At 42.7% G+C, this 23,763-nt stretch overlaps 1 protein-coding gene across 3 annotated transcripts in view; it reads left to right on the forward strand.

Annotated features, from left to right (window-relative positions):
* LOC137436480 (uncharacterized) overlaps nucleotides 1–23,763 on the forward strand; it is a 110,032-nt gene that overhangs the window by 15,763 nt on the left and 70,506 nt on the right. For all 3 annotated transcript variants that reach the window (XM_078786453.1, XM_078786451.1, XM_078786452.1), the window contains exons 4-8: nucleotides 7,603–7,719; nucleotides 14,433–14,465; nucleotides 14,585–14,646; nucleotides 17,888–18,000; nucleotides 19,938–20,007. In XM_078786453.1, coding sequence (XP_078642579.1) covers nucleotides 7,603–7,719; nucleotides 14,433–14,465; nucleotides 14,585–14,646; nucleotides 17,888–18,000; nucleotides 19,938–20,007 — 395 coding nt within the window. The remainder of the gene's footprint in view (nucleotides 1–7,602; nucleotides 7,720–14,432; nucleotides 14,466–14,584; nucleotides 14,647–17,887; nucleotides 18,001–19,937; nucleotides 20,008–23,763) is intronic.

Below are 23,763 nucleotides of genomic sequence, written 5' to 3' on the forward strand. Positions count from 1 at the left end.
AGCTCGGATGGCGCTGCAGTTAATCGGGCCTGTATCGGCAGAGTTATTATAAACGTGTACTACAATCGATCGTACCTTACAGCGTCTGCTCGCCACGTTCAGCATCAGTACGTCGTCACTATGACTATCCGTAAGTCCGGAAGTGACGTCCTCATTTGACTGTCCGGAAGGTCGCATATCGCAGTTACGATGAATCGCAAATTAGTTTTAATTAGTTTTAAAACATAGTTTAACGCCAACATAGCGCCAACATAGTTTGCCAACGTGAAATAAATGAATACGCTCTCAAATGTGCCGTCCGAGGCAGAGTCTGTTCGCCACGTTCGGCACACGTGATAGCTCGCTGCTCTCTGATTGGTTGAATCGTTTTTTGGACATAGCTCGGTAACTACTTCTCCGATTAATATGAAACCTTGAAAAGGCACATCCTCAGGTCCCCAGCAATATACCTGGCAAGTTTCAAGTATATCGGACCCGTGGTTGTCGAGAAACAGCGGTCACAGACACACAGACACACACACATACACACACACACAGAGAGATTACTGGAATTATAGATAGATGGCGGCCGAACCACGTGACCGATGACGTCATCATGATTTTTTTTTTTTCCCCACCAGTTTATGCCGACATGACACTCAAGAAATTGCATATTGATTGGATGAAGTTTTGTACTTGTTATGACGTCATAATGGAGGCCTTGGGCTGAGAGAGTTAAAAATTGGGCAGTCTATTCAGGGCAAGACACGTGTGTAAAGTATGGCGATGCTATGTGCAATGATGTAGACGTAGTGCTGCGCACAAACAGACAGACAAACCAACCAACATACTTGCCGGAATCTTTTCTGGCAAGTAACAAACAGACATACGTACGGGTGAAAACGTAACCTCCATCCACCTTTGGTGGCGGAGGTAATAAGACCGGACAGCCCCTGTCCCGAGGTAGTTTATTTCGCGGCAACCACTGTTACGTTTCACATAGCTACAAAGGCTCAGGCACTAAGAGCGATTAAAATATATATATATAACTTTTGTTTTGTTTTTTTTCCAAAAATGTTTTGGTCTAAAACACTCCCCGGCACTCACTTATAAACAAACCCCTGGTAGTTTGACGAAGATCCGTTCAGCCATCTGAGAAAAATAGCGACACACACACAGACAAATGTCTCTTTTAGTATTGATAGATGGTAGAATCCAGGCTGGCAGGATGGCCTAGAGGTAATCACATTTACCTCTAAGTCTTATTGCCTGGGTTTGAATCCCAACCCAGCTATAAACTGTCACCCTGGTGTTTCACAGAGCAAGGTGATTCATGAATGTGCGTGCCATCCCTCGGATGGACGTTGAACTTGTCGTCCCATCTGCTGGTGTTAGTTGGTGGACGTTGGAGATCCCATGGCATCCTTCACGAAGAGTAAGTGAGCTATCGCCGTCACCGTCGACAAATTATAAATTCCTGCTCTCCCTACTTCGTGAAGCGTCAGGCCTAACCAGCTGGTTCATTAAAGACTTGGGCCAAAAACTTCCCCTGGCCAACCCCACAAGAATGTGGGGATAATTGTGGCTGTTGAAGAAGATGACGATTTGTAAGGGTATAAATCGAAATGATGAAACTATGACTGGTGGGTTTTAAGAAGGAAAGTATCCAATCAGTTTCAGCCACTTCTTGAGCAGTTGTTGGGGTTGGGGAGTGGGAGGGCTGGAGGATGGTGGGTGTGCTTGCTGTGACGTTGGTTCTCACTTACAAAAGCGACGGGGAGGATGAAAAATAGAGGCTTTGTTGCGGAGGAGGGGCCTCCATGTACTGTGTGCTTCACCAGCTGTGGAGCCAAAATAGTTTCCACAGATTTCAGTTATCCCATGGGACAAGCAAGTGAGCATAGTGACTTGCTTGTGTGATGAAACTAGTCAAATAAGTGGACTTCCATAGCGAGGAACTGGAACAAATTCTGAGAGTTGAGATTTGAGCACGTGCAAGTTAAAATGTACTGAGATCATTTCGTATTTGCTTCTCAAAACTGTGCAGAGCTTTTTGTTTGCTATTTCTATGTAACATGTTTCTAAAGCCCACCTATGTATTGTACACCGCTCCTTTCCTATGCCATCTCCCGGCGCGGCATGACGTCGGTGCCCGGCAATGATGCACGCTCAAAGGGAGTACTCAGTTTTCGCTCTGGTTGTTTGTTGTACACTGCTCCTTTCCTATGCCATTTCCAGGCGCTGCAAAACGTCATTGCCGGGCACCTAAGGGGGTTCGGCAATGACGCACGCTGAAAGGGAGAACTCGGTTTTCACTCAGGTTGTTTTGTTTTTTTCCTTGTTTTCTTGTTTGTTTGTCCGGGTGATATCTCAGCCGTCATTTGAGCTAGGAAGCTGAAATTTGGGCACAATAGTGAGTAAGTACTTTGTCAAAAACAGAATTTTTGTTTTTTGATTAATCAATTAATTTATTAGTTACTTAATTAGTTTCGATTAATTAGGTACTTATTTATTTGCTTTCTTATCTGGGCAATATCTCAGGCACGTTTTGAGCGAGGAAGCTGATAGTTGGACACGACAATGACAGCTTTTTTTAAAATTGTTTTTTTTTTGTATACAAGATCGAGGTTCATGCAAGAGCTAAGTTTCATTCAAAAAACGCATCTCCGAGCAGTTCCCATGGAAGTAAGAATTTCGTTAAAAACGATTATTAAGTTAAATTGAAAATATATCTGTAATATAATATATGTAATATCTGATTTAGCTGTAAAGGGTATTTTTGAGTTGTTGATAAATCAATTAATCAATGAATTATTTAATTATTCCATTAATTATTTGATTTTTTTTAAGGTACAGATTCAGATGAAACGGTGGTGCTTTAGGTATTCTTGTAGCCAAATGATTAATAATTAAATTATTTTACGATTATTATTTATTTTCATTTTTTTTTTTTTTTTTTGTGTACAGAGTCGAGGCTCGTGAAAGAGCTAAAGAGTTATTAAGCGTGAAAGAGCGTGAAAGAGCTATTAATCACTTACTTATTTTCTTTCTCATCTGGTCAATATCTCAGGCACCTTTTGAGCTAGGAAGCTGATATTTGGACTTCACAGTGTTGAAGTGATGTGGCTATAAAGGATATTTTTGATTTATTGATTAATTAATTAATTGATTTCTTATTTATTGATTCATCAATTAATTATTTAATTTTTGATCAATTAATTTTATTAATTTTCAAAAAGTTACAGCTTCGGATGAAACTGGTAGTTTAGGTATTCTATTAGCCAATTGATTTATAAATTATTTTACGATTATTATTTATCGATTTTAATTATGCAATTAATCAATTAATTATTGTACACCTCTTCCTCCCAATAATGTCTCTACGTGCTGCACGGCGTTATCCCCAGGCGCCCCGGCCATACCCTGCTGGAGGATATTAATTTTTTTTGCCATGGGAGCGGTGTACTTTTAATGATTCAGTACTTGTTTTCTCGACTTATTTGTTTTGCTCACCTTGACCTGCCTTGTTTTGAAAGTGTCAAAATGCAGCTGTTATATTAGCTTTTTGTCCTTCCTCCTTCCTGCAAGTAACTTTTATGAATGTTTGTTTTGTGGTGAAGTTTGTTTACTCGTCTTTTCGCCCTTATTTTCAATATTCATCTCGCTCCGAATCCTCTTCCTTGCTGTCCCATCTTCCGCCCATTGTTCAGGTTTTTTTTTTTTAACCTGCCAATCTTGCTCCTCATTAACTTTCTTGCGCACAAATCAACATACCTCTTGCTATATCATCTATTTTTCTCCTTTGTCACCTGTTTCTACCATCGTCAACATATTCCATTGAGTATCCATATGTAAAGATTCTATCAGCACATTACAATTTTCTTGCATCATTTCTGACATTAGACTTTTTACAATTTGAAGATGTCCTCTGATTTTGTTTTCGGATGACTGGTCAATATTGAGGTGAATGCTAATCTAAAGATAACATCGTTCAAAGGTGTCCATGAGTGGAGGAGGGATGTCCCAAATTACATCAAATTATATTTGCCTTCCTAGTTTTATGGTGATTAGCACTTCCACATCACCTTTTCCAAATTTATTCTATTATTGATATTTGAAACAAAAAGGATGCCAAAATAGCCTAGTTGATATAGTGTGCTCGCCCTGAGCTATCTGGACAAAGCCAGAATGATCCCCTTTGGAGTTTATTCTGAACACAATTTTCATCCCGATTCAGTACATGATCACCTTGTTCGTGATTTGCTCTATATTTTACTTGCTAACTTGTTCCAATAGGTCTTACAATTGCTAAATACTGTTTTTAAAATATATACAAAGGTGTGTTGAATAGTGATGCCTCCTATTATTTTTCTCAAACAGTTAAAGGTCTCAAATGAAACGAACACAGATACCAGCATCAATGTTTATTCTACCAGGATGCATATTTCTTTCTCAACATAGTCACCAGTACAGTCCACACGATTTCTACCAATGTTCAAGTAGTTTTGTGATGCCGTCACGATAGAACTATGCTCCCTGCTGTCTTAAGCAGTGCTTCACAGCGGCCATGACATCATTGTCGGAAAAGGGATGTTCTCCACGAAGGTGTTCCTAGAATTTGAGGAGGAGATGAATATGTGACGGAGCCAAGTCGGGGCTGGTGATCCTTTCTGACGGTGCTCCATTGGCTGTCTCTTGCTCTTCGGATTGTAATGGTGCACCCAACTCTTATCCCCTGTCATATCCAGTTATCGCATCTCCAGACACTAATCTCCAGCGCTTCATGCTTTTCCAGAACTCGCAATGTCGTGTTACTCTCTGCCATATTGACTAACATAACGCTGAGACATCCAGTGTCAGAATCATGAAATTTTGCACCCAGTGGCCGGAAGAACTAATGTGCGGAATGTGCTTTGTTTCTTTCAAATATCTTTACCTGTTTTGGAGAAAAAGAATAGAAGGCATGATGTTTCAACACGGCCTCATATATGTATTAGTATTGGAGAAACATGGCAGAATGTCTTTATCTTACATTGGCTAGAATTTCCTTTTTTTTTTTCTTTCTTTTTTTTGTATACATAGTCGAGGCTTGTGGAAGAACTGGTACGAGTACACTGAATGGTTCAGGACACAACAGGCCAAAAGGAACAGCAGAGAGAAGGGGAAACACCAACAGCAGAGCTGAAGGCCAAGATAGAGGGGGAGGCAGACAAACAATGGGTGTGGGAAGGAATGGGGGATAGGAGAGGATGCATGGGGTGGACAAGATGTATACAGAAGGAAACTTTCAGGATGGAAAACTGGAAATTTGGAAAGAGGGATTAGGGTGGTGTTGAGGGAGTGAAGTAACGAGGGTGGAAAAAAAAATCGAGGTTGTAGATTGGGGACGATCTTAGATGGTGGTGAACAGCTGTCTTGAAGACCTGGAGGGAAGAAAGAGATTGTGGAGGATGTGGAAGCTGGTTCCACAGGTGGAAAAATAGAGGAACAAATGAGTGGTGGTGAGCAGTGATCCTGGATTTCGGTAGTTTAACCAGAAGGTGGTTGATGGTAGACCATGTAAGCCATGCAGAAAGCTGGGAGAGTGGTGGGGGAAGAGGAGCGGCAAAGCATGGAAAGAGCAGACAGTGCAAGACCAGAAAGGGGGTGGTGGAAGACAGACAACCGACCTGTCTGTGGTGGCGAATTGATAGATTACAAGCCCATAGACTCAGCTTCAACACAGGAGATTCCAATAATCTTTAAGGCCTTGGTTTCCATGGTGTCAAGCTGAGCAAGATGTGAGGAAGGAGAGCCAGCCCAGAGGGGAGAGCAATACTCCATCAAGCTGTGGATGAAGGCCTTGTAAGTTGATAGGAGTTTGTGTGTGCCAAGGATGGACTTTGGACGACGGAGGATGCTCAGTCGGTGGCTGGCTTTGGAGGCCAACTTTGAAATGGGATTTTCCCAAGTAAGATCATAGCTGATAGTGAGCCCAAGGAGTTTGAATTACTGAACTTCCTCAAGATGATTGTCAAGAAAGTAGATTGGAGGGCTTCCCAGACCAGACAGTCCTCTCGTGAGAGATGGTGAGAATGTCAGATTTGTCAGGATTGAAAGACATATTCCAAGTGTTTGATAAGATTATTTTTTTTTCAGTGTCTGAAGAGAGGGAAGAGGCTGCAGCCTGCTGGTCTGAAGGATGAGGGATGTCATGGCAAAGGGTGGAGTTGTCAGCAAATGGATAAAGAGGAGGCGTTCAGCCTTCTCGGGAGCGGAGTTGGCTGTGGTGCCATTTGAAGAGAGAGGGAATTTATGGAAGGGGAGCATACTCCAGAGGCAGACTTAACAAGGTGCTTGCCACATGCAGGTTGTAGAGGAGGGAGACAAGTTTGAAACTTCATTCTTGAGGTAAAAAGATGATCAAAATTTCAAGACAAAGATGATGAACAAAAATAAATGCTCCTGAGCATACAATTCAATTTAGACAAGGAGCAGATACACGAGGTCTGCTTCCGTTTGGGTGGTTGGCACACACACACACACACACACACACACACACACACACACACACACACACACACACACACACACACCCGTGATCCGATCAAATCGAGATCATATCTTGAGGCATATATCTGTGTAATATGAATGCTAAATCCTGAACTTTCTTTTTGGAAATATTGTGTACGCAAGCAGAGTTAGAGATGGTTGCCATGGCAACATAATTCAGCCAGTCACAGCTATGATCTAATCTGGTTGAGATAATGTAATGAGGAATCTAAATTTGCAGTATCAGAGCTAAATGTTCATCAGTTTTTGAAATGTCGTGAACACAAAATACATGTACAGATGATGTACCGGTCGGACGGAGCTCATTTTAATGGCCCCCATATCCGACCTTGGCAGAGGGGTGAGGGGTGGGTGACAAAAAGTTCAAATGTTTCTGTTACTTCAGAGACTTGAGTGGAATCAGGAGAGCAGAATTAGCTGTTAAATTAATAATAAACCCAGCCTGAAATAATTGATGACAAGTAGGTGGTATCATGAAGTATAGAAACATTCCATTACCTGCAAAGGTTAGAGTTTAAAGGTTAGTCTGTATCAGACTGGTATTGATGTCTGGAAGCGAACCGTGAACGATGCAGATCGAAGATGTAAAAAGAATGGAAAGAACAGAGATGAGAATAATACGATGGAAGAATGAATATTGTGTATGAAAGAAAGTTCCAAACTCAGAAATCAGGGTGAGATTAAAAATAAATACGAGTGAAGAAAAAGTTTGTAAGAGAACACTTGGTTGGTATGGTAATGTGCAACGAAGGTCAAGAGATGAAGCTGTAAAAAAGGCAATAAACCTTGTGGGAGAAGGAAGAAAGCAGAGAAAATGTCCTTAAAAGTCATGGATTGAAAATATCAAGAAGGATAAAGAATGTTTGGGTTTGTACCAAACTGATGCAATGGATAAATCCAAAAGGATGAATTGCATAATTCGACCAACTGCCGGAAAAAAGGGGGTTGGGGGAGGAATGGTCGTAAAACATTTGTTGTTGTTTTTGTTTCTCTTCCCTATTGACTTTCATAGTCCTATTTTTTTTTTTTTCTTACCTTCCCTTTTCATCCCCTCTGATCTTTCTCTTGTAGCTGTTCAATGAGCTGGGAATTCAGGTTCTTGATGCTGCCTTCATTGGGTTCAATGCCAGCCTCCTGGCTTATGGGCAGACTGGCTCGGGGAAAACATATACCATGGTGGGCACTCCGGTAAGATGATGCTGTACACCCATCTGGATAGCCTTTGTTTCATTAAAACCTTTATTTTACAATTATGCACTTGGAACATTTTCATGAATTTCTGAAATTGAAAGAGTGGAAGGAGTGGGGAGACGACTTTCTGGTCATTAAAGATTATATTTAACCATTCATGTATTTAACCACTGATGCATGTGCCACTCAAGCTATCAATTTTAATAATTTTCTTTAATGTCTGTCGTTTCCTTTTTTTAGTCAATATTAACTCTTTTTGCATCTGCCACCAAAGGTGGCCAGAGGTTGAGTTTTCACCCCTATCTAGTTTGTTTTTTTGTTGTTGTTTTTTGTCTGTGAACAGGATATCTCAAAAAGTTATGGCTGGATTCAGACTTAATTTGGTGGAGAGGTTGGGCGTGTGACGAGGACAAAATGATTAGATTTTGGTGAAGATCCGAATCCAGATACAAGATTATTATTATTATTTTTAATTCCATAGTTATTCTTCACCATTGAGCGATTGGACCAAAAACGATATCTAGAATTATGTTTCAAAAGGTTGTGCATGAGGTATGACAGAACTCGGTAGATGAATTGGGTAGATGGCAAGAACAAGCCGATTAGATTTTGGTTCAGATCCAGATGCAGATCCGGCCTATCAGTGGGATACAAAACGTAAACTGTTCAGCCTGGCGGAGGTATGTGCTGTGCCTTTCTAGTTTGCCTATTGTTATGGTGGTAGGCTCCTCATGCAGAAAGTCGACCCCCACAACTACAGGGTGATATCTCTGCATAATGTTGGAAACCGACAGAGAATCTGTGTTTCTTCGGCAAATTGGGCCTTGTATAACCACTTTTAAAATGGACAATGTCCAGGGAAAGAAACCTAGGATGGGATAATATATAATAATTTCATATAACATATTTTAACAAAATTAAAGACAGGTGCACATCATCTGATCCAAGGAGATAAGTACTCAGGGGATTTAACGACATTTTCTGAAGTACAAATTCTTAGTCAGGTACATTTCCAGACAAAATCAGGGAAATCAGACATTGTTTGATGAATATAACCAAGCATAATAAGAAATGCGGACTCAGCAGCAAATGATTTTGAATAGTGTATTTCACATTGTTGTTGTTGCTGTTGTGGCCTACCGGTCTTCAAAAGACATTTGAGGCACTACCTTCCAAATGCAAGAATCACAAATGCTGAAACAAAACTGGATGATCACATTTTTTCTTGTCCAGTTTTTAAATTATTTATTTATTTATTTATTATTATTATTATTATTTTTTTGTATACAAGATCGAGGCTTGTGAAAGAGCTAACATTAATCACACAACAAGTCAAACCGACACATAAGACACAAAATAAGGGTAACGGTAGACAAGATGGGGAGAGAGGGGGAAGGACACAAACACAACATTTGAGAGCAGAGACATCGAGAGAAATGTGGGAGGGAGAGGGCTTGGGGGGAGGTGGGAGAGGTATAAAACACATGGACACTGCAAGGACTTCCAGGAAAGAAGTTGGAATTTCAAAAAAGTGTATCTGGGGTGAATTAGCGGGGGTAGAAAAGATCAAGGTTTTGTATGGGGGAAGATAAGAGATGGTGGTGAACAGCTGTTTTAAAGACCTGGAGGGAAGAGTGGGATTGAAGGGAGTGGGGGGAGTTTGTTCCAGAGGAGGGAGAAAAGAGGAATGAAAGAGTGAAGGTGAGCAGAGAGCCGAGATTTCAGCAGTTTAACCATAAGAGAGTTGCTGGCAGATCTTGTGCGACCTGTAGGAATATTTGGGGGACAGAGCACAGAGAGAGTTGCAGGAGCAAGGCCGGAGAGGAGTCGGTAGAAGACAGAAAGACCACCAACCTGCCTGCGGTGAGTGAGTGAAAGGCCCTCAGAGTTAGCTTCATCGCGGGAGATTCCAATGATTCTGAAAGCTTTGGTTTCAACAGCGTGAAGTCGAGCTAGGTGCGAGGCAGGAGCACCGGCCCAGAGGGGGGGAACAGTATTCCATTGAGCTGCGGATGAAAATAATGTGCGGATGAAAAAAAAAAGTATGCTTAATACAAAGACCAAGGTAGGTAGAATGTAAATAAATTCTTTATCTCGATGTCCATTGAAACTCTACTTCTATCAATCAATTATGCCTGGGGAGAATTGCACTGTGTTAAAGAAGACTCAGATTAAAGCTTGTAAAGTAAAGTCTTCGAGTCAGACTCTGAATGATGAAAAACACCATTTAAATTGGTGACTTTCTCACTACTTCCTTTTCTCATATGCAGCACCTGGTGGCTGGTAGCCTCATTGCTATAAGGAGTGTGGCTGTGCCGGTGATGCAGTGCTGTCTGTTGATTAGGGCAGGAATCTTTTAAAAGTTGGCCATTATGCCGATGATAACTCACCTGCTCTTCATGCAATAGACACAGTTGGATGTGCAACGTCCACCAGCTAATGCTGGCAGATGAGTCTTCAGATTAATGTCCATCCAAAGGATGGCACCCTTTGTAATGCAATATCCTGCTTGCGAATTGCCAGTCCCACAATGTATAGTTCAGACTGAGACACGAACCAAGACTAGGCAGCTCTAAGATAAGGGTGCTAAGATTATTATTTTTATTTTTTTTGGACTATGGACTATTTTGCTCCCTCATTAGGTAAATAAATGCAGGGCTGGAGATTAAAAACAAATACCCTCTCCAAAAAATTGAGCATTGCAGTCACACTATTTCCCTCTCCAACCAAACCTGCATTCTGACCTGCGTCTTTTGCACTATCCTCAATTGCCTGGTCTGCTTGAGCATAATAAAAATTGAACCCATCGTTTAGTGCCCATACAAAGTTGCTTTCTGCACTCATGTTTTGTCAAGTTTTCTGCAATATTGGATTATTGGAGGAACATGTACATATTACATGTAGGAGAGAGACATTGTTAGAAATCAGTGTTTATTTCGAATTCATTTTATAGACATCAGAGACTATGGATAAATTGAGGTAGTGTATGAGATTCGAACTGCTGTTTCCTGCATCATAAGCTATCTGATGTTTTTTGGGGGAGGGTGGGGGATGTAGTGGGGATTTCAAACTGACTATCATTGGGGAAGCGTGGGGTGGGGGAGAGGCGGTTGAGATTCCAAAACGGCTAACATCAGAAAAGACTTGTTTGTTAGAAAGAAGGGCTTATTCTGTAAATAGAAAACGAATGCATGGAATTTCGTTTCTGTGGTGACAATTGTAAGGTGTAAGGTTGATGATTCCACCACTGGTGTTTTGAAGTTTTAAGCAGGTTTAAGTCGGGCCTTCTTTACTATTATTAGTAAATTTGAAATGGAAGACGTTTACATTGGATATACCCATCTCAGGACATTTTTCCTGTGACATGTTTGATGTTCCATTGGAAATCTGTTTAGCAATCTGTCTTTTAGTACAAATGTTCAGGTTAATGTACATGTTGAAGCATAATCCAATCACACTCGGTGAAGGCGGACAAAATGCTGATGAGGTCAAAATAATTGCCAGCCATTCGAGAGTAAAAGCTGGATCTGCTTTTACCACAACATCTAATAAACACACCGAACAGCCACCAACACCTTGCTGATTTGATAAAGTAAAAACTAGATTTTTCTTTCATCAAATAATTCCACCTCACTGACCACTCGCTTAGTTGTCTGTGAATCTGACCACTGACCACTTTCCCATCAACTTAACTATTTCATTCATTAGACTTGCCCCGAAGGTGGATCAGACTCGGCAACGGTTGTTGGAGTGAGACGTGCATGGAAGAAGTTTCGGGAACTGAGTGGCGTGCTGACGAGGAGGGGAGTGTCGTTGAAGCTGAAGGGAAAGGTGTATGCTGCATGTGTGAGAAGTGTTATGATTTATGGGAGCGAGACATGGGTAATGAACGTAGAGCAGCAACGAAGGCTGGAAAGGGTGGAAATGGTGGAAATGCGAATGGTTCGATGGATGTGTGGAGTATCAGTTGAGAGAGAGGAAGACAAATGATGAATTGCGAAAGATGATGGGAATAGAGCCTGTGATTGATGCTGTGAAGAGGAACAGGTTGAGATGGTTTGGTCACGTGTTGAGGAAGGATGAAAGTGACTGGTTGAGAAGAGTGATGGAAATGAATGCAGAAGGAAGTAGAGGACGGGGAAGACCGAGAAAGACTTGGCTAAAGATGGTGGAAGAAGAAATGCGGGCAAGGGGGTTAACAAGGAGAGATGCAGAAAATAGGGCAAAATGGAGAAGATTGTCATGGCTAACCGCAAGGCTAACCCCTGCTCTGGCAGGGAAAATGGCCTTAAAATGCCTGTTGTTGTAGACTCGCTCTGAAAGGGATGTGAGACTATTGCAATGCCCATCTGTGTGTCTGTCCGTATGTGTGTTTGTCCGTGTCCATATATTTTTGCTTGCTTTAAAAATGTTTTTCTCTGCAACTGCTTGTCCGATCGATGCAAAACTTTAAACATGGGAGGGACTCCCATTGGATAATATTTTATTGCTATATCTGATGTCATAGGTCACATTGTATGTCAGCCATTTTGGATTAAAGGAAAAAATCTGGACATCATTTTCTCTGAAACTGCCCAACGAAAAAAAATTAAACTTGGCATATGTCATGAACTCTCCATGGGATGTATAGGGTGATAATACTATGGCGTCATCGGTGAAGTGGTTTTCCAGCCATAATTGCTTGAATTGAAATCTTTATCCAAAAAATCGGAAACTTCACATATCTGATCGACGACCCAATTAAAATATATATAAAAATTACCTTTTTAAGGTCATTTTCCCTGCTAGAGCAGGGGTTAGCCTTGCGGGCCCCATGACAATCATCATGGTTCCCTTTTTGAGGCAATGTTTTTATGGCCGGTTGCCCTTCCTGACGCCAACCCTTTAGTCTCCTCTTGCGACACGCAGAGATACGGTGTACCTATTCTTAACCGGGGCGCACACCGGCACATTCATCCCGGCAAGCTGGTACTCAATTTGCCGACCTTGGAAGGATGACAGGCTGAGTCAACCCCCCGGCGTTAATTCAACGATTGACCGGGATTCAAACTCAGGTCGATCTACGACCCGATGTGAGTAGATAATTAAATTTATGAAGTACATTACCTATGCCAAGAAACTATGTGACGTAGTAGGGTGCATGGATGATACAAGTATATGGGCCTTAAAAGTAGCGTGTTCAGTTAACGATGGTATTTTTGTTCTGAATGAATGCTTGAGGCGAGACTATGCACTCCATGAGTGCTGTTCAATTTTTGTATGCAGCCTGTGGCTGGTAGTTTAATCATTGCCGGTAGCGTGACAGTGCTGCAGATGTAGTGCCCCATATAGGTTAGGGCAGGTATTTGTAATTGGTTCACTGTGCTGGTGATAGCTTGCCTACTGTTCGCAAAGGACACAGTGTGACCTTTAACATCCACAAACTAATACCAGCAGACGGGGCATCCAGTTTAATGTCCTTTTGGGGGACGGCACATGCATTGATGAATCACCCTGCCTGTGAAACACCAGGATGACGGTGTATGGCCGGGTCGAGATTCCAACCCAGGCTAGACAGCTCACTGGCAAGTGTGCCTACCTCGAGGGCCTAGGCCATCCTGTCATCATATTGTCATCATATCACCATATTGTCATCCCCCTGGCCATTGGGTGTTAAATGTTGTACTTCTTAAACCTTGTCTTCAACTTTTGAATGTTGTTTACCATTTCCTGGCTTGCACCATAGCAATTTCACAAATATTATATCGTTTATTCCCTTGTAAAATGGCAAATTATCAGCATTTTATTGATCAATTATGTTTGTAAGATTCTGCATCCAATTGGAATTAGTAATATTCTAGGCTCAATGGATTAATTTTATCCATTTGGCCATTATGCCATTATGCATAATGCCATTATTATGCCATTTGGCCATTATGCATTAACCCTCTTATGGTTAAACTGCCAAAATCAAGACTCTCTGCTCACCTTCACTCCTTCATTCCTCTTTTCTCCCACCTCTGGAACAAACTCCCTCACTCTCTTCAATCCCACTCCTCCCTCCAGGTCTTTAAAACGGCTGTTCACCACCATCTCTTATCTTCCCCCATCCAAAACCTTGATCTTTTCTACCTCCGCTAATTTCACCCCAAATCCACTTTTTGAGGTGCTGACTTCTTTCCTGGAAGTCCTTGGTGTCCTTGCGTTTTATACCTATCCTGCCCCCCCCCCCCCCCCCAGGCCCTCTCCCTCCCACACATCTCCCGATGTCCCTGCTCTCAAATGTTGTGTTTGTGTGCTTTCTCCCCTTCTCTCCCCATCTTGTCGACCGCTCCCCTTTTTATATACTTTGCTTGCTTGTTTGTTTGATTTGTTTGTTTGATAAATGTTAACTTTCATGAGCCTCGACTCTGTATACAAAAAATAAAATAAAATAAAATTAAAAAAATCCTAAATAACATGATTGTGCTCCTCACTGACCATGTTGGAATTGCATTATGGGCCTTTTACAAAAGCATCGACTGTCATTTATTTTGACTCCCACATAAAATTCCTTGTAAAAGTCTTGCAAATGACCTGCATTTTGCCGTTGCTTGAAGAGATTTATCGATGTTCTCTCCGAACACTGTCAGAGTTACAGTTAAAGTTGGTCGCAAAGTTTTATTTGATTTTTTTAGTAAATAGATTGTAAATGTTGTAAATATATTTCACTATTTTTCTTCATTTTCCAGGATTCACTTGGACTCATACCTCGTATTTGTGAGGTATTTGCACAAACATACCATTGCTTTTGTTTTGGTTATTATTGAGTTTTATTACACCATTCGTGTAGAATATCTTATTTTGAAGTATGATTGCGATAATTTGTGTTTTTTTTTCTCAGGGAATTTTTTCAAGAATCAAAAGAGAATGCAAACCGTCTACATCTTATAAAGTGGAAATTAGGTGAATAATTTCATTTTAATTTAATTTTGAACTACCTTTTAAAACTCACTTCCATCTTTGCTATTTGAATGGCAACAATAAGAAAATCCAGCTTCGGATGAATTTTTTTGTCGCCTTCAGCGGAGATCTTTCAAACAATGCAAATATCATGATTTGTGCTTTGCCATATGAAGTTAATTTGCTGTTTGGACCATGTTTCACAGTTATCATGTACAATTGTGTTTTGTTCATGAAGCAGTTCTGTTTGAGGCCTGTTCATTAGCATTCAATGCAGATGTTCCATATCAGGCACAGAGTAATGATGAGATGTACACCATTAGTGGAAACTCTTGCATCATCTATTTTAACATGTATGCAAAATGGCAAGATTTTGAGGCCACCCTCTCTCTGTAGTTTTCATGCTTCTCACTCTCCTATTTTCTAAATCCTATCTCCTTTCCTTTCCTTTTCTTATTTTTAAACTCACCCCCACTGCTGGCTAATTTTCCTTATATTCTGCTTTCACTTCCTTGCTCGATTTTCTTTTTCTTTCTTTTTTCTCACATTGCTTTGGTATACAAAATATTTGTATGACCTATTTTGAATCTGTGATTCTGTATGTCCTGAGCTATGTCCTAAACCTGATGAGATCGGTAATCTGATGATTTTTCAGTTCTTTATGTTTGCACCAAAGGTATATATGTACTTGTACACAAGCATTCTGGCGATATACCCTTACATAAACGTCTCATGCATTTATTGAGCCAATTCAGTTTGCATTATCATTTATGAAATAATTTTGACCATTTTTTTGTGTGTGAAGTCTATTCTTGTGGATGACTGTAACACAGAAAGGATGATGAATCATACAACACAGACAATGGTCATGTTTTCCCATTAATATCATATATGCAGCAATAAAATGAATACAAAACACATACGTAAGTCACTTGTGTTTTTCAGAATTTGTTTTCAAAATAACATAGATGTTTAAACTTTTGAAGTAGGCATGAATATGTGTTTGTGTTGCATACATCTTGTATATGGTTTCCATTTTATATTGGTTTTTGTGCAAGCCCTGACAATGACAAATATTTCAATCCGGGCAAATCTCACACTCTCTGAAAGGACCATTTGGCAAGTACCCCAAACCCCCCTCCTGGGTCTCACTATCAGCCATGACCTGTCTTGGACCAACCACATTTAAAAGTTGACCTCGAAAGCCAGTCACCGAATGGGCATCCCCCGTTGTACAAAGTTCTTCCTTCGCACACCTGAACTCTGATCAACCTACAAAGGCTTCATCCGCAGCTTGATGGAGTACTGCTCTACCCCAGGGCTAAGGCCCCTTCCCCACATCTTGCTTAGCTTGATGCCTTCAATACCATTGTAATCTCCCACAAAGAAGTTCAATATATGGGCCTATCACTTTCGCATCGCAGACAGGTCAGTGGTGTCTGTCTTTCACTGCCTCCGTTCTGGCCCTGCACCAAATGTTTTTTGTTTTTTTTGTATACAAGATCGAGGCTCATGTAAGAGCTAGCACATTAAACACACATTAGCACATAAAACACAAAAAACATAAACGGACACATAAAACAATAAAGGGAGGGGGAGACAAGATGGGGAGAGAGAGGGAAGCACACAAGCACAGCAGTAGAGAACAGAGACATCTGGAGATCTGTGGAAGGGAGAGAGCTGGTGGGAGGGGGTTGGGGGGGGGGGTGGAGGGGAGGATACACGGTATAAAACAAATTGCAAGAGAGAGAGCAACAAATTGACATGACTAGGAATTTCAGAAATGAAGTCGGAGATTTGGTGGTAGAGATTGAAAGAGGTGGATTTGGGGTGTATTAACGGGGGTAGAAAAGGTCAAGGTTTTGGATGGGGGAAGATAAGAGATGGTGATGAACAGCTGTTTTGAAGACCTGGAGGGGAGGAGTGGGATTGAAGAGAGTGTGGAAGTTTGTTCCAGAGGCAGGGAAAAAGAGGAATAAAAGAGTGAAGGTGAGAAGAGAGCCTTGATTTTGGCAGTTTCACCAGAAGATGTTTGCTGGCATTTATTGTGCATCCTGCAGGAATATTTGGGGGACACAGCACAGACAGAGCAGGGGGAGCAAGGCCGGAGAGGAGTCGGTAGAAGACAGAAAGACCACCTACCTGCCTGCGGCGAGTGAGTGAAAGGCCCTCACAGTCAGCTTCATCGCTGGAGATTCCAATGATCCTGAAAGTTTTGGTTTCAACAGCGTGAAGCTGAGCTAGGTGTGAGGCAGGAGCACCAGCCCTGAGGGGAGAACAGTATTCCATCAAGCTGTGGATGAAAGCTTTGTATGTGGTGAGGAGCTCAGAGGTGCCAATGAAGGACTTCGCACGACGGAGGATGCCCAGTCGGCGACTGGCTTTGGAGGCCAGCTTGGCATGATCATGGCTGATAGTGAGGCCCAAAAGCTTGAATGACAGAACTTCTTTCAGAGGATTGTTGAGAAAGTAGATGGGAGGGTTTTTCAGATGGGCTTTTTGGAGAGACATAGTGACAGTATGACATTTGTCAGGATTGAAAGACATGTTTCACTTGTTTGACCAGTTTGTGATTTCGTCCAGGTCTGCAGAGATTTTGTCTCTGATCCAGGATCCCACCCATTAACCCTCCGCATGCCCCCTCTTTCCAAATTGACAGTTTTTCTTTCCAGAGAGTTTGTTACTGTATCCATCTAGTCCACCCGTTGTGTCCTCCACATCTTCCCCACATCTCTTATTTGATCAAGTTTCCCTATATTTTGGCCCTCATCCCTGCTGTTTGTGTGTTTCCCACATCTTTCTACTATTTATTTTGTTCTGTTATGGCGTGATCGGTTCTGTGTTCTCGCTACTCCATGATCCTCGACTTTGTAAACAAAATCTATATATTTTAAAAAGCCAAGTCCAGGTCCGTCAAGTGAATTGGTCGTCAATGAACCGTTGATTGGTTATTCGGTGCTTTATTGGTAAAGTTTATTGGTTTCTTTTCTATATAATGAGTAAGCATTGACTTGGCTAAAATCAAAGTCAGACTTGGCTAAAGATGGTCGAAGAAGAAATGCAGGCAAGGGGGTTCACAAGGGGAGATGCAGAAAATAGGGCAAAATGGAGAAGATTGTCATGGCGACCGCAAGGCTAACCCCCGCTCTTGCAGGGAAAATGGCCTTAGAATGCCTGCTGCGTTGTTGTATAATGAGTAAGCATGTTTTATTTTGACTTATCAGGGGCATCTTTTTTGTCTCAGTTTCCTGGAAATTTATAATGAACAGGTACAAGACCTCCTTGCAGGCAGAGTGCAGAAGAGAACATCTGCTTTGCGAGTGCGTGAACATCCCAAGAAGGGCCCTTACGTGCAAGGTGAGGGACTTATTGGTCCAAATGGCAGGGTTATAGATGAACGTGTTCCACCTTGTGAAAATTACATTGAAGGAGGATGTGAGGGCTGACAGGATGCCTAGCCTGGGATCTAATCCCAATCGAGCTATATACTGTCATCCCGGTGATTCCCAGGCAAGGGTGATTTGTTAATGTGTGTACCATCCCTTGGATTGACGTTAAACTGGTGTTCCATCTGCCAGCATTAAAGATCCCACAGTGTCCTTCGTGAAGAGTAGGTGAGCTGTCGCCGGCACCCTGGCTAAATTACAAATTCCTGCCCTTTGAACAATCATTCATTGCATCATCGAACATCAGAACATTGCATCTTGCATTGCATCAGCGGCACAGCCACACCTCCCAGCCAATGATACATCCCAGCAGCTTTGGGCTGCATACGGAAGAATAAGTGGATGTTGGTGAACCCATTTATTTAACAGACTCGGGTATTGTGCACTGGAGTTGATATTTGATCAACCTATGTTAATGTTTTTTACCTTTCATTTCTTCATTTTCATATTCAAATCTCAAACGAATTTTGTTGTCCTTTAATCCTAAACAATATCATTAACTGATTAATGAAATGAATGAATTAATGAATTCTGGGCCCTGTGCTTTTTCTGGTCTTCATCAATGATCTCTCTGACTTTCTTGAAAATCCTCTCTATCTCTTTGCTGATGACTCTACTCTCTGTCGCTCCATTCTTCATCCCTCAGATCGGCAGTGTACAGCCTCCTCACTCTCTGCAGACCTGGACAAAATCACAGACTGGGCAAACAAGTGGAACATGTCTTTCAATCCTGACAAATCTCACACTCTTACGATGTCTCTCCGAAAAGACCGACTGGACAACCCTCCCATCCACTTTCTGAATAATCCTCTCGAAGAAGTTCTGTCACTCAAGCTTTTGGGTCTCACTATCTGCCATGATCTTTCCTGGGAAAACCACATTTCAAATCTGGACTCCAAAGCCAGTCGCCGACTGGGCATCCTCCGTCGTGCGAAGTCCTTCCTTGGCACACCTGAGCTCCTCACCACATACAAGGCTTTCATCCGCAGCTCAATGGAATACTGCTCTCCCCTCTGGGCTGGGGCTCCTGCCTCACACCTAGCTCGGCTTCATGCTGTTGAAACCAAAGCATTCAGAATCATTGGAATCTCCCGCGATGAAGCTAACTCCAAGGGCCTCTCACTCACTCACCGCAGGCAGGTTGGTGGTCTTTCCGTCTTCTACCGACTCCTCTCTGGCCTTGCCCCCCCAGCTCTCTCTGGGCTCTGTCCTGCAAATATTCCTACAGGTCGCACAAGATCTGCCTGCAACCCTCTTATGGTTAAACTGCCAAAATCAAGACTCTCTGCTCACCTTCAATCCTCTTTTCTCCCACCTCTGGAACAAACTCCCTCACTCTCTTCAATCCCACTCCACCCTCCAGGTCTTTAAAACAGCTGTTCACCACCATCTCTTATCTTCCCCCATCCAAAACTTTGATCTTTTCTATCCCCGCTAATTTCACCCCAATTCCACTTTTTTGAAATACCAACTTCTGTCCTGGAAGTCCTTGGTGTCCTTGTGTTTTATACTTCTCCCACCCCTCCCCCCCCCCTTCCCACGCCTCCTCCCCCCAAGCCCTCTCCCTCCCACACATCTCCCTGCTCTTAAATGTTGTGTGCTCTCAAGTGTTTGTGTGCTTCCCCTTCTCTTGTCTTCTGCTCCCTCTTTTTATATATTTTGTTTGTCTGGTTGATTTGTTTGTGAAGTAAATGTCAGCTCTTTCACGAGCCTCGATTCAGTATACAAAAAAAACGAAAAAAAAACAGCGCTGCACTGTGGAGAACTTTACGTGCTATTCCAGACTGTGGCTTGAATTCTGTTCTTTTTTTCCCCTTTCTTTTTTTTGACATTACTTGTGTTCCACAGGCCTGTCCAGGCATGCTGTACCCACATACAGTCACATTGCTGAGCTTATTGAACAAGGCATTGCTAACAGGTAGGCATTCTCAATAACTCCACTTGTGGATACACATTCCACTGCTACAGTGCCTTCAGAAAGTATTCACACCCCTTGACGTTTTCACATTTCATTGTTACATCCTGAATTTAAAATTGATTAAATTGAGTTTTTATTTTTTCAATGATCTACACACAATACCCCATGATCTTTGGGAATACTTTAAATAGGGAATTGTACAAGAGGGTTTCATTGAAGAACATTGTTTTTGAGTATGAAGTGTTCTAGCGGCTAACTGTAAAAGCTTGCCAGGCATTTAGCATGCTTGAGTAAATGGGCGGTCGTTGTGCGAGGTCCAGGTGTTGTAAATCCATCAAGAAAACCTCCGCCAAGTAGCCCAGGTCACCAGCTCGACTTAAAAGAGAGTTGGTCAGATTCCTCCAAGTCAGGCAGGAAGGTCCATATATCAGGCGTTTAATCACAACTGGGTGAAAAGCCATAATCTTGCTGATCAAGTCAGCTCGGTCTTGGCCTCCTTTCTCCAAGGGAAGACTCAGCACTCCAGGACGAACCCAGTGAGTGCCTGCCACTCCAAAATAAGTCGATGATAATCTTCTGCATGCTTTTCACCAAACTCTTTGGGGGGGTTGGGGGGGGGGGGTGCACAGTCTTGAAACAATGCGACAGCATGGAAACTACCAGATTGTTAAGCACCAGCACACACCCTCTAAATGAAAGTTGAATGAGCAAGCCCCACCACTTCACCAGTCTTTGTTCAAGGGCATCCACCATACACTTCCCGTTGTTCCTTTTAAAAGTTTCGTTTCCAAGGAATACTCTCATATTTAATTCCTTCAAAACTCCACACGAGCTGAAATGGAAGGGAAGCCAAGGATCCTTGGCCTGGGCTTGGCTCATCCACAAGGCCTGACTTTTCCCCCAATTGACAACAGCTGTTGTAACTTTATTACAAAGCTCCAAACTATCTTCAACCGACTCAGCATCTTTGGAATCTTTAACCAAGACACACATGTCATTAGCATGAGCCGATAATTTGACTATTTGTTCTGCCGACACTTTCAAGCCGACAAGTTTTTCTATGAAGTATCAATAAGGGTTCAATACAAAAGGTGTATAGAATACCAGACCGAGGCAGTCCTGACAAATACCCCTGCCAACCTTTGCAGGTGAGATCAGTTCATGATTAACTTTTAATATTGAATATATATTTGCTTATACTACAGGTTAATGTGTGGAAACAAACCCACCTCATAAACCAATTTTTTTCCAAAACAAGTGATGCACGCTGCCAAAAGCATTTTCCTGGTATCTTTCCTGCTTTCCCTGCTTGATGCATTCCCTGCTTGATGCATTCCCTGCTTGTCGTTAAAGGCGGCAAAAAGGGTTGGCGTCAGGAAGGGCATCCGGCCGTAAAACATTGCTTCAAAAAGGGGACCGAAAAACAACAACAACCATGGTCCCCGAAAAAGGCCAACCCCCGCTTTGCGGGGAAAAATGGCCTCTAAAGGTGTTTTTTTTTTTTTTTTTTTCCTAGGTTACTCCCTCCTCCGGTATGATAGACCTGAGCCTCGTCCTGGAGGTGGGGTTGCTATCTTTATAAAAAACTCTCTTCCTCACTCGCCCTGCACTGCCCTCTCTCCACCTCACCCCCAGGAATACCTTTGGCTTCGGCTTCTCCTTCGCTCCCACCTTTTGTTCATATGTGTGTTGTACTGTCCACCAAACAGTGATGACTCCATCTACATCTCGCTGTCTGATAATATGGACCAACTTCTATCTACCCATCCCAACTCTCTCTTCCTCATATGTGGTGATTTCAACTGTCACCATGCCAATTGGCTGGGGGTGGGTACCTCTCTCACCAGCCATGGCTCTTCAGCAAAGGACTTCTGTGACTCACTGGGACTGACACAATCTGTCAATTTCCCAACCCGGATCTCAGTCAACGGAGCATCTTCTCTTCTGGACTTGGTTATGACTAACTTCCCTGAAAATGTCTGCTGCTCTTCTTCTGCTCCAATCGGCTCTTCTGATCATGTGCTTGTTAAAGTGGACATCTCTCTGACCATTCTCAGAGAGCCTTCTCAGCGTCGACGAGTCTGGCATTTCACTCAGGCCAACTGGCACGGTCTTCAAGCAGCCATCAATCATCTGGACTGGTCTCCCATCTCTACTGCCTCTGACATCAACTCATCCTGGGAATTCTTCCAAAGTAAATTGCTCTCTTTCATGCACAGATTTATCCCATCTCGTCTTCAGTTGTCATACCCTTCCTCCCGTCCATGGTACACGGAATCTTGTGGTGAGGCTATTGCCCAGAAACAACTTGCTTTCGTCTCCTGGAAAGCAAATCCAACGGAAGGAAATCTCATTTCCTTTCACAAAGCCCGAAACAAGTGTGTGTCCACCCTCAGGAGAGCCACGAAACATTATCTCTCCGTTCTCAGGACCGAACTCTCTTATCTGTCTCCCTCTTCCAAATCCTGGTGGCGTCTGGTCAAATCTGTTTCTGGTGTTTGTTCCCCCTCCATCCCCTCCCTCACCTCAAATGGCCACACGGCTGACTCCGCACGTGAAAAAGCTGAATGCCTCAACTCTGTGTTTGCCTCTAAATCTTGTGTCCCAAACCCATCCCTCTCTGTACCCACCATACCCAGTTGTACCCAGCTGCTCCTGGACTCTGTGTCCTTTCCTCCTGACAAGGTGGAAAAGTTTCTGTCAACCCTCGACTCTGATTCTGCAGCTGGACCTGACGGCATCAGCCCACGGGTCCTAAAATCCTGTTCATCCGCTCTTTCACTCCCTCTCTCTGTCCTCTTCACCTTCTCTTTTGCTCAAGGTCATCTTCCATCTGCTTGGAAATCTGCCAACATCACCGCTTTGCACAAAAAAGGTGCAAAAACAGATCCCAGCAACTACAGACCAATCAGCCTTCTCCCAATTATCAGCAAAGTCATGGAATCCATCATTGCTTCAGATATGAAATCTTTCCTCTTCTCCAATGGCTTGATCTCTGATCATCAATTTGGTTTCAGACCTGGACACTCCACTCTGGACATGCTGCTTCTGCTTTCTCAACAATGAATGGAGGTCCTCAATGCCAAACAGGAAATTAGAGCAGTCTCCCTTGACATATCACGTGCCTTCGATACGGTCTGGCACCCTGCTCTGCTCACCAAACTCTCCTCTTTTGGTATCCATGGAAATCTCCACGCATGGCTGGCGGACTTCCTCTCTGGTCGTAGTCAACGTGTGGCCCTGAATGGGTTTCTCTCATCTCCTCTTCCTGTTCAGGCTGGAGTTCCCCAAGGCAGTGTTCTGGGCCCTGTGCTTTTTCTGGTCTTCATCAATGATCTCTCTGACTCTTGAAAATCCTCTCTATCTCTTTGCTGACGACTCTACTCTCTGTCGCTCCATTCTTCATCCCTCAGATCGGCAGTCTGCAGCCTCCTCACTCTCTGCAGACCTTGACAAAATCACAGACTGGGCAAACAAGTGGAACATGTCTTTCAATCCTGACAAATCTCACACTCTTATGATGTCTCTCCGAAAAGACCGACTGGACAACCCTCCCATCCACTTTCTGAATAATCCTCTCCAAGAAGTTCTGTCACTCAAGCTTTTGGGTCTCACTATCTGCCATGATCTTTCCTGGGAAAACCACATTTCAAATCTGGCCTCCAAAGCCCTGGGCATCCTCCGTCGTGCGAAGTCCTTCCTTGGCACACCTGAGCTCCTCACCACATACAAGGCTTTCATCCGCAGCTCAATGGA

This window comes from Myxine glutinosa, chromosome 11, assembly GCF_964187855.1.
Source record: "Myxine glutinosa chromosome 11, kmMyxGlut1.1, whole genome shotgun sequence".
Classification (NCBI taxonomy): Eukaryota; Metazoa; Chordata; class Myxini; order Myxiniformes; family Myxinidae; genus Myxine; species Myxine glutinosa.